This window comes from Erpetoichthys calabaricus, chromosome 11, assembly GCF_900747795.2.
Source record: "Erpetoichthys calabaricus chromosome 11, fErpCal1.3, whole genome shotgun sequence".
In the NCBI taxonomy this organism is placed as follows: domain Eukaryota; kingdom Metazoa; phylum Chordata; class Cladistia; order Polypteriformes; family Polypteridae; genus Erpetoichthys; species Erpetoichthys calabaricus.
Window position 1 is genome coordinate 159,169,012 of NC_041404.2, and position 12,368 is coordinate 159,181,379.

Below are 12,368 nucleotides of genomic sequence, written 5' to 3' on the forward strand. Positions count from 1 at the left end.
TTCATATCAGGGTCACACAGGAAGCTTTGTATCATGCAGAGGCTTTAGGTGTTGTAATCTTTGCCTTCTTACGCCAGGTGTGATGCTTGTAGACGTTGGGATGGTAGACGTAAAACTATAGTCGTCTTCTCTCCCTGCCAGCTATGACGTCTCTCTCTAAAATGCTTTTAAAAAAAAATCCTGTGAATTTATATTGATTTGCAAGCTGCTTTATGTACTGATAAGCTCTCGTAGTCTGGTTGATTTTAGCTAAACATGAAAAATGCTAACCTTATATAATAATAATAGCTTCACTTGCATTTACTTTTACATTTGCATATCCCCAGAATTCTCATCTAGTCCCGAACACTTTCGACACTTTGAAAACTCTGTACCTAATTTTATTTTTAAAAAAAAAAAAAAAAGATTAATTGGTAATGAGCTCACTTGAACCTTGCCTGCTGTTTGGTTAACAGAACATTTTCATTATACAATGTCAGCTTTCCCATAAGAGCGCTGGACACACAGCTTAAAAGCTCCATCTAAATAGTCCTACAAGCACATTAAAATAAAATACAAAAATTCCATATTTTGAGTCACATTTAACATACATTAAACCCTTTAATATTAGATTTTGGTTGAAGACAAAACCAAAAGATGGTTTAAAAAATGCAATAAAAAAGTAAATCAGGAAGGTGCATCTACTATTTCAAGGCATTGCATTGTACTGTGTATATATACAGTATATATATATATATATACTACAGGTATGTAGTTATGTGTACTGTTTATTCTTTGACAGGCACTGTCAGGTGGTAGAAATGTGACTTATGAATGATGTCCGTTTGCTTGCTTAATTTGCTTGCCTGTAATTTATTTTCAAAATCATTGAAACACTGCAATGGATGATGGCTTAAAGTCCCTTTAGTTCCATGTAATTCAATTATCTGAATCTAGAATTTAACCTTGTAAAATTGTTAACGCACTGTCTTAATTGTTTGCGAGTGTTCTTAAACGTGAACATCAAGTCAGTTCAGTAGTTTTACTGTAATACCATCCAAACGCAGTACTGCACCATACAGTGACACGAATTAACGTTGCCCAGGACCGCGGTTTAACATAAACACAAGAAATATACGTTTGCTTTCTACTAACATTATTCCACAGTGCACTCCGCTAAAACTCCAGCGGCGGACATCCGCAGCGCCGCTCTGTTGACGAGCCAATCAAAATGCACAACTCAGTGAGTGTACGTTGCGCGCGACTCGTGCTGCATTCTGGGAAAGCGGGAGATACGGGTTAGAAAGTCGGAGTCACAAAATAAACGTTAATTAATATACTGTATTATCACTTGATGTATTAGTAGAGCCAGCAACATTACATACTTAAAACTTTTTTTTCCAAACGTAGCTTCTGTTATCAAAGGGGAAACTTAAGAAGGAACACTGAGGTAAGTTTCTATTGAGAATGAAAACTACCTATGCTACATTACAGTAAATAACATACCGAGCAGGCTTTTCCATCAGGCCTACACGCGAAATATTTCTTGGTGAGATTGGGAAAGCTTTTTGTGTAAGTAAAGGAATTGTTTTGTTGATAAACATACGTTATTATGCGCGTATCCAAACTTACAGCTTAAAGTGCACGGGCATAATAGTGATCCTTCTGCGAGGTCGGTGCAACTGCAAATGAGGACACATCCAATCATGACGTATGTTTTTGGCGACTGGCCAATAGGCATATGCTGTGACTAGGACTTACGGGCATTCATGTGGCGTAGCACACCAGTGTTAGTTCCGTGTTTTAACTTTTATTGATGTGGTGTTATAAAGTAACAGTGCAAAGTTTTTGAACATTAATACAAACATTTTCTTTCACATCATCAGTAAATGCTGTTAGGGGGGACAAAAAAAAAAACGTGTTCATATCCAAATTGCGAGTGTGGTTTAATGGAAACCGTTTACTTGCCAATCACGTATTATTTAGACGTGCCATTTACACTGTAAGACATTATTTTGATGTTCTTTAAGTACGTGTTTTCCCGTAATAATGAAAAAGATTGAATGTTTTTGTCTATGAAATATTAAGCGTGCATGTAAATATATTTAGATGATTAAAAGATATTAAATATGATATGTTTTAAATTGTTATTGATTGTCCAAATCTAGTAAAGAGTAATGACAGCAGTAAATTTAGCATGTTCAGTGGGGAATTGATTTTGGCAGCCTCCATAGTGCACAGAAATGCATTGCTGTTGGATTGAAATATCGGCACGTAGAGCGAAAGCAAATCCTTGGCGCATTCTGGAGAAAAGTTACTTGTTTTTTGAATGCTTACATTATCAGGTAACAAGTCAAATTTTATTATAGTGTTGAGGATGCCGAAAGATCTGACTGAAAGCCATAGAAGATTTTTGCAAGAAATGATGCAATGTGGAATAATGGATGTCTCAAAGTGCAATTCTCTTTATAAAAAATGCTGTGAAATACATAAAGGTGAGTCTTTACATTTTGTGGCACCTTAGTGGTAGGCAAAAAAAGATTAAAACAAAAAATAATTACATTGATATGGTGCGCTTTCTAGACTTTCAAAAGTGCTTTACATAGACGGTGGGGAATTACTTCAGCTGCTACCAATGTGCAGCATCCATCTGAATGGTGCATTGGTAGCCATTTTGCACCAGCATATGCACCACACATTCCCTATTAGGTGGTGAAGGGGTGAGAGAATAATAGAATGGGTTATTAGGGGGCCAGAATGGATGAGGCTGTGATGGGCAATTTAGGCAGTATATTGGGGAAACCCTACTGTTTTTAAAGATGCCCAGGGATTTTTTATGACCATGCAGAGTCAGGACCTCAGTTTTACATTATATCCAAAGGATTGCACCATTTTTTGCACAGTATGTGTAGATTCCAATGTCACAGTGTAGTACTGACAGGCAAAGATCACAGGGTAACCAACACCTCTTCCAACAGTAACCCATGCTTTTCTGGTGGTTCTCCCATTAAAGTACTGGCCAGATTAATAAAGTATCTATCTATCTATCTATCTATCTATCTATCTATCTATCTATCTATCTATCTATCTATCTATCTAGACCCAAACATACTTAGCTTCAGGTGGATTACCTGTTCTGAAGTGCACATGGTATAGCTGCAGTCTAAATGGTTGATGGTGTGTGGATATTCCAAAACAGACCTTCCTCATTTTATATAGCATTAAAATGAGAGGCATTACTTAGCAATATTAATCAATTTACTGTGTCCACTTTATCCAGTTTTGTGTCATGAGATCTTGAGCATGTCCTGGCTGCATTGAGCAAAAGGGAGTCACCAGTTACAACACAAGAGTAAATGTACACTGCTTACATAAAGATGATTTCACAAGTGTCGAAGCCTAGCAAATGCAGTCCGAACGGTGCAAAATTTGTGAATACGGATACAGGTGTTACCCATCAACAACTGGAAATGGTAGTTGTTAAATGGCACATTGCACAAAAAAATGAGTGCTGCTCTGCATTTTTTTTAACACCAGTGTAACCAGTGTTCACCTGGTTTTGGCCCCATGTTAGTTACATGAAGATGCTAGTTCCAAGCTCTTTCTTTGTAACTTTCTTTGATCTGTTTCCCCAAAGTATCAACACATGGTATCCATGTGCAGTGTTTTACATTTTTTTTATATTTGCTTGACTACAATGTGACAAGCACCTACTGCAGTTGCCATGTCTGTCTGCAATTAACAACTGGGCTATCAGTGGACTGATTTTGTTGAAATTTGGCATACTTATTCTTTAAGGAAATTTATTGTGAAAGTCCAGTTTTTTTTGGGATATCTTGAGTAGAGCATACTGTATGGTTTTGAAATTTCAAAGTCTCGTACTGAAAAGCATTAGCGAATTTGCAAACTTGTCTATCTTAAAACAGAGAAACATTCTGTGCTCACTTGTAGTGCCAATTGAAGTAAGTTAGCCGTAAAAAAAAAATCTGAGTATGAAAAGGAAAGAAATTATGCAAGTGCCACTGTGTAAGCGCAGTTTACATTGCACTATAAACAATGTCACAGTTGTGTTAAAATTATATTGTCAGAAAAATACCATATCATTATAATGTATCAGAAAATCTCCAGTGGTTCGAATAAGACAACAATTTCACCATGTGATTTCAACAAAGATCTTAACTCTCTATCAAGTACTTTTTTCATTAGTGTTGTATATAAGGAAGTCTGGACAACAATTAGTCATAGACTGTCCCCAACTAGCAATTATCATGATAGCACATCAATTGATGCTATTTTTACATGACATAATTTGAACTCTTTTGTCTATGAAAGCTATTGAGCCACCACAAGCCTATTTGCAGTAGGATTTTACATTGTAAAGTGCTGTTAAAAAGCACATATTTAATTCAGTCTACTAATACATGTAATTTCATTCTGTTACTGCTAATATTTATGTATATGATTCACTGTTAAAAAACAATAAACAAAAATGTAATAAATGACTCTTTGATGAAGTCACTAAAATTTAAAACACTCCAACTTTCTAATTGGTTGACTAAGTCATTGCATGCATCCTAATGTGTAGATTAGCCGCATGTCAATTTTCTAACTTGTTTTTTTTCTGTCTGAATGTGACCTAAACATTGCATTTAATTGTGGTGTTAATGTTCTCAAATTCAGAATTTTCTTTTGTATTGTAAAATTCCCCTAGATAGTGCTAAAAACTGTGATGTTTCAGTTTGAATGTAAGGTAAAGTAGAATCCTTGCCTGATAACACAGCATATTAATAAAGAATCCGCATGATTCACTGCCTAGTTTATGCTGCTCGATATATCCAAAATTACAGAGTATCCATTTTTCAAGAAGTTTTGGCTGTGTAATTCTGGTGTTCCTTGGATTTTTTAATATTGTAAAGTGTAAATGGTTAATGTATTTGTGTGTCAGGCCTGCTTTCTCATTAATATTTATCATAATTTATTTTTCCTCAGTTTCATTAATAAATATGATACACTAGTTGCAACTGTTACATTATCTTTTACACTTTTACCAGAATATCAAAAGTAAAAAACAAAACATGCCTGAGCCTGGAATTACTAATTTGAAGGTGACATTTTAATTATGACTTAAGTACTCAAGTAATTTAATAACGTTTAACATATATAATTTTATAGTTAAAAGATTCTTTATAGACCATTATGTATCCTGTAGAACCTGTAATACAATGTTGTAAATTTCTTGGCAGTATACTAAATTACTTAAATTGATCTATTCAGTCTATTAAGGTGGATTCTGTATTAACTATAATCATTTTGTACTAACATGAAGCTTAGATGTCTATAGTATATCAATGCTTCAGTGATAACTTATCACAAATGCATGTTTGGTTAAGTGGTGATTACAGCTGTGTGTATGTGTGCGAGTAGGTATTGTGATGAATTTGTGCCACACCCAGGGCTAATTCCTGTCTTGTGCCCAAAAATGCCAGGACAGTCTGTGGATCACATTTAGAAAATGAATGGATTCTATATATGGGTTTAAAATGAATGCCTACTACTGTCTAGGTTTAATTTTTACATTATGGGTTAGGTGCAATCTAGTTTTTATGTCAACTGTGAAACTAAAAAAAAGTTGTAACATTAAATGCAATATGTAAATATGCCTTGTCTGCTCTCCATTCACAGCCAATTATATTCCTGATAAATTGGACGACTTTGTAAATGAAATCAACACTCATCTACAACCGATGTTCATGCATATTAGATGTGGAATGTCTGAGGAAGATGGACAACAGTATTATGCATTGGTAATTGGTGCTTTGTTTTTAAATCCATTTTATTAGATTAAATTGATCACACAAAATGTATAGTATACAGCTGTTTTTACTTTATTAAATTTGGTAATTGGCGACTAATGTTTAGTGGATTATTTATGCGCTTTACAAAATAAAATTTATTAAATAAAAGATTTTTTTTGCTTTACTTTCTAGGATGCATATTTTTCATATTGTTTCATGTACTGCTTTTCAGGTGAATCTTGCTGATACAGAAATAACTAGGATGGCAACAGATTATTCAGACAATGAATTAGAATTGTTTAGAAAAGCTGTGAGTATCTGAAAAGAACACCTATGAATTCATCATTGTGTTTTAATTTGTTATTGTAATTATTTTCTCCAAGTAAGTGAAAATTATTTAAAAAGTAGGGAGCTGACTATAGTTTCCTCCTGGTGCTCCAGTTTCCCCACCCAGTCCAAAGACATGCTGGTTAGGTGCACTGGCATTGTTAAATTGCCCCTAGAGTGTGTGTATGTTCACCCTGTGATGGACTGGTGCCATGTCCAGGGGTTGTTTCTCCCTTGCATCATATGCTTGCTGGTATAGGCTCCTGCTTCCTCACAACCCTGCCTTGGATAAGCAGTCAAAGAAAATAAATAAATGAATGATGGTTGGATGGAACCAATTATATATGCCTTTACGATGATGACATATAACAGAAATTTTCACTTTTATATTAATGCTTTAGAAGAGTGGTCCCCAACCTTTTTGACAGCAAGGACCACTTTACTAGAAGCAAATTTTTCCAGGGACCGGGGGGGGGGGGGGGGGGGATGGGGGTTGCATTTGGGGATTCGGGGCACGTTCGTAGGGCAGTTTTATACACAATTTACATTACATTTCTATTATTCTTAAGTTATTAAGCAGTTCGCATACGTTTGCAACCTGAGATTTTTCTTTCTTTTTTTGCATATAACAAAGACATATGCATTGCATTTGTCATTCCAACAGATTGCACATCACAAACATCAACACTGTTACTGTTTTTTCGTGTCTTCCGTTTTCTAAAGGAGGGTGACAATGAGTTAAATTCCAATAGATGTTTTTCAAATGTTGACAAGCAATAAGCAAAAGGTATCACTGAAAACCACAGAAAACAAAAACAGCAAAAAAAAAAAAAAAAAAACAGTACGAGGAAAGTTTGAAGAAAGAATTTTCTTTTTTTTACAATGTTTCTGTTTGGGGATCGTTGTGCAAATGTGCACATCTGAGCTGCGACCACAGATCTAACTGCTCTGTGGATGATTCATTCAAGCATTTCAAGGTCACTTCGTTGTAATGAAAATATCTGCTGAATGTACTTCATAGTAACGAGATTTCTATAGACTCGTGTCCTATGGGGAAACTGTCGAGACCATAAAAATACTTTGTTGTAATACTCTCTCACCTCGGTCTCTCTCCTCTATCTGCACCGCTGCAAAGCCCCGCCCGCCAAGCATTCTGAAAAGTCTGAGTGAGTCTCCGTTGCCGGCAGTTCTCTCGTGGCCCGGCTGTCAGACGGCTGCAGCCTGGTAGTGGGCCGCGGACTGGGGGTTGGGGACCCCTGCTTTATAGCAAATTATGCTGAAGCAGTATACTGTATATGTTTAAGTATCTAATGCTGGTCCCCAATTTAATTTCACTTTTTACTGAACTGCTAATACTGGACACAATAATGTAACATTTATGGCTGTAATTAAAAATATAAATCACCATGTTAAGGCATGTAGAGATTGTTTTTCAACCGGAAGCGCTATGTGGAATGTTTCTTAATAAAATCGGGAGAATGTATTATTTCATTTAATCATTATTGTTGAGATACCTCAGTAAGAGGCAAACCCTTAAAAGTTTTAGTGAGTACCATGGCATATTTTTTTAAATGCCGCAATTTATAAATTATTGATATCAATGGTAGTAAAAAGGTATAAAACACTTAAGACAGTTTCAGTTTTAAGAAAATCCATGGCGTTTTGCATTTCATGTGCCTTTCATGGTGACAAAAACTTATTAAAATTACATAATATCATATACTGTACTATTTAAATTAACCTGTGTTTCCTGAGTGAGAAAGTGGGAGGGTCAAATTAATACTAAATAATAAATTAATCTTTATTGCCCTTAAACTTGTTGCATTTAGGACATAACTAGCATAAGCATTGGAAGCTTCCTTGTATACAATATTATTGTTTTTTTTTCCCTTCTGGTGCAGAGAATGCCAAATTGCAATAAAAGATTCCAGAAACAATATGGGCCCACCTGGTATGGCTTATGACTATGATACAAATAGTAAGAGAAAAGCATTATTAAAGAAAGAGTTAAATGTAATATACAGGAATTAAACCCAGATTTCTTGGTTGAAAGACACATATGCCCACCGTCCATCACACCATTACAACCTGTATAGTGGGATTTCCCTGTTGATAGATCACTGTAGTATTACACTTTAGTATATACAGTCATATGAAAAAGTTTGGGAACCCTTCTCAGCCTGCATAATAATTGACTCTACTTGCAACAAAAAAGATAACAGATGGTATGTTTTTCATTTCGTATGAACATCTGAGTACTGCGGTGTTTTCCGAACAAAGATTTTTAGTGAAGCAGTATTTAGTTGTATGAAATTTAATCAAATGTGAAAAGTGGCTGTGCAAAAATTTGGGTCCCCTTGTAATTTTCCTGATTTGAATGCATGTAACTGCTCAATGCGGAATACTTGCAACACCAAATTGGTTGGATTAGCTCATTAAGCCTTGAACTTCATAGAAAAGTGTGTCCAATCATGAGAAAAGGTATTTAAGGTGGTCAATTGCAAGTTGTGCTTCCCTTTGACTCTCCTCTGAAGAGTGACAGCATGGGATCCTCAAAGCAACTCTCAAACGATCTGAAAACAAGGATTGTTCAGTTTCATGGTTTAGGGGATGGCTACAAAAAGCTATCTCAGAGGTTTAAACTGTCAGTTTCAACTGTAAGGAATGTAATCAGGAAATGGAAGGCCACAGGCACAGTTGCTGTTAAACCCAGCAGGTCTGGCAGGCCAAGAAAAATACAGGAGCGGCATATGTGCAGGATTGTGAGAATGGTTACAGACAACCCACAGATCACCTCCAAAGACCTGCAAGAACATCTTGCTGCAGATGGTGTATCTGTACATCGTTCTACAATTCAGCGCAATTTGCACAAAGAACATCTGTATGGTAGGGTGATGAGAAAGAAGCCCTTTCTACACTCACACCACAAACAGAGTTGCTTGTTGTATGCAAATGCTCATTTAGACAAGCCAGATTAATTTTGGAACAAAGTGGCTTGGACTGATGAGACAAAAATTGAGTTATTTGGTCATAACAAAAAGCGCTTTGCATGGCGGAAGAAGAACACCAGATTCCAAGAAAAACACCTGCTACCTACTGTCAAATTTGGTGGAGGTTCCATCATGCTGTGGGGCAGCGTGGCTAGTCAGGGACTGGGGCTGTTATTAAAGTCGAGGGTCGGATGAATTCAACCCAATATCAACAAATTCTTCAGGATACTGTTCAGGCATCAGTCACAAAGTTGAAGTTAAGCAGGGGTTGGATATTCCAACAAGACAATGACACAAAACACAGTTCGAAATCTACAAAGGCATTCATGCAGAGGGAGAAGTACAGTGTTCTGGAATGGCCGTCACAGTCCCCTGACTTGAATATCATCGGAAATCTATGGGATGATTTGAAACAGGCTGTCCATGCTCGGCAGCCATCAAATTTAACTGAACTGAAGAGACTTTGTATGGAAGAATGGTGAAAAATACCTCCATCCAGAATCTAGACACTCATTAAAGGCTATTGGAGGCGTCTAGAGGCTGTTGTATTTGCAAAAGGAGGCTCAACTAAGAATTGATATAATATATCTGTTGGGGTGCCCAAATATATGCACCGGTCTAATTTTGTTAAGATGCATATTGCATATTTTCTGTTAATCCAATAAGCTTAATGTCACTGCTGAAATACTACTGTTTTCATAAGGCATGTCATATATTAAAAGGAAGTTGCTACTTTGAAAGCTTAGCCAATGGTAAACAAAAATCCAAAGAATTAAGAGGGGTTCCCAAGCTTTTTCATATGACTGTACCTCTCATGCGCTTAAAACTTTAGATTTGTATCCTGTCTGTGCCTGGGTATTATCTATATATAGATATAAATATATACATATTTATTTGATATATATTTGGGTGTGTATATATATATATATATACACGAGGTGTATATACCCGGCGTTGCCCGGGGCAAAAGTAACGTAATCGGTCAAACACTTACATATATACCAAAGTAAACCTAATCGGTCAAACAGTTACATATATAAAAAAAACCGAACCTAATCAGACAAACAGCTTCATATATACAGAAGCGAACCTAATCGGACAAACAGCTAATCTATATACACAAGCAAACCTAATTGGTCAAACAGTTACATAAATACAAAAGCAAACCTAATCGATCAAACAGCTTCATATATACAGAAGCGAACCTAATTGGTCAAACAGTTATGCATGTGCAGAATGATTTTACAAACATTATGCGTGTTAACAATCATTAAAAAGAAAAGATTGAGGAACTGTTCTTCTATATGTGATGAAGCCACTAATAAGACAGATTTTTTTCAGGACCCAGCTGTTTCATAACTAAACTACTGCCACGCCAAAGTAATGCCTAATAGTGGTTTTTGGGGTAGCTGTGGAATAAAAAGGGTGTTTTTTAGTCAGTAAGAATCTGACACTACCCTTCAGTACGGGCTGAAGGGTGCCTATGTAAGGTTTTACATCCTTCCCGTATGGAAAAAAAAACATACTAAACTTTTTTTTCATCATTACAGATAATCTCAGTCAAATCGAAGTACGCATTCTCAATTTATTTTTATCTAATTTTTACTTTTTCACAAAGCCATCCCATGCCAATTTGTATGAATAAACTTTTGCTAGAGAGTTAGCAAAAGTTTATTCATGCACATATTTTAATACGGATAATCTATCTCTAATCAAGGTTCTCATTTTCATTCTAATTTAAAATAATAATAGATACTCATTTTTTTCTTCTGTTTTAGAAAAACCAATCTATGCCACCTACGTCTTCGTCAAGTCAGCTTCATCCAGCTTCATCACATATAGAAGAAGAGTTCCTCAATCTTTTCTTTTTAATGATTGTTAACACGCATAATCTTTGTAAAATTATTCTGCACATGCATAACTGTTTGACCAATTAGGTTCGCTTCTGTATATATGAAGCTGTTTCATCGATTAGGTTTGCTTTTGTATTTATGTAACTGTTTGACCAATTAGGTTTGGTTATGTATATAGATTAGCTGTTTGTCCGATTAGGTTCGCTTCTGTATATATGAAGCTGTTTGTCCGATTAGGTTCGGTTTTTTTATATATGTAACTGTTTGACCGATTAGGTTTACTTTGGTATATATGTAAGTGTTTGACCGATTACGTTACTTCTGCCCCGGGCAACGCCGGGTATATACAGCTCGTTTCATATAAATATAAATTATTAAACAGTAAAATCTTCTTCTGTAATTTGCTACCGTGGCAATTTGTGTGTCTGTCCAGGATTTTAAATGACCTGTAGCTCGCAAACCGTTGCACCTATACACTTGAAATGTGGTACACATATAGTACGTCACGTCTACTATCCGCTTTATGGGTGATGATTGTTTTAGTCTTTTTATCTTTATTTTATTTTATTGTACAATCAAGTCCTATCTGCGCACAGCAGGGCAGCCGTGGGCGGATGCGTATGGTGTATTCACTCGATGTTATCGTGCATTGCGCTGTCAGTGGTATTTTGATAAAAGAATTTGAACAACATATAAGAAGCGTATAAATTATTAAACAGTAAAACATTAACATTTAAGAAGTAAAGTTACATTAAGTACTACTGCTGTGCCTTCGGGTATACCTCATTTTTTGTTTGCCCATTACATGCTTAAATGTATAAATTTTTTGGTGCACCTACCCGAGAACACGCGACATATAACCGAGTGTGGGAGAAGCATGGATTTTAAACACGCGTTGAGTTGATGTGCTGGTCTCCCTCGTGAAATAACTGGTAATGTTTGACTAAAATCTACAGCGAGTAAAACGACATTAGCTCCTATTTTTTTTTTACGATCTTTGAGATGTTGCTTTTTTCGGTTCAAGGCTTCATAAGCTCTTTTATGTGCCATGGTGTACTTAATAAGTACTAATTATCCCAAACCATCATCTTTGAATGTTGCAAGACTTTCGCCTTGTATGTAGATCGGGGTAATTACATTCATTGCATTCCTAGTCTGAATCACAATGTGATTGTATGGGTGGTTACCTGGCACTGTAGGGTTGCCACCCGTCCTTTAAAATACGGAATCGTGCCGCGTTTGAGAATGAAATTGCGCGTCCCGTTTTGAATCAATACTGGACGGGATTTATCCCGTATTTTTATTATCATTTTTTTTTTAAAGCAGCGTCTCATGCAAATCATCCCACATGCATTTTATGAAGATGCCTCCTTTCCTACTTTTGATTGGGTAATACTTGATGTCATCGTTAGTTTGATTGGTGT

At 36.0% G+C, this 12,368-nt stretch overlaps 1 protein-coding gene across 2 annotated transcripts in view; it reads left to right on the plus strand.

The window, feature by feature from the left end:
* Positions 1-1,247: 1,247 nt before the first annotated feature.
* The window catches only part of nsmce1 (NSE1 homolog, SMC5-SMC6 complex component), a 44,015-nt gene continuing 32,894 nt past the window's right edge, over positions 1,248-12,368 (plus strand). For both annotated transcript variants that reach the window (XR_007936283.1, XM_028814449.2), the window contains exons 1-4: positions 1,248-1,429; positions 2,349-2,474; positions 5,662-5,783; positions 6,007-6,084. Coding sequence is in view for 1 of the 2 variants with exons in the window: in XM_028814449.2 (XP_028670282.1) it covers positions 2,357-2,474; positions 5,662-5,783; positions 6,007-6,084 (318 nt within the window). In the remaining variant the exon portion in view is untranslated. The remainder of the gene's footprint in view (positions 1,430-2,348; positions 2,475-5,661; positions 5,784-6,006; positions 6,085-12,368) is intronic.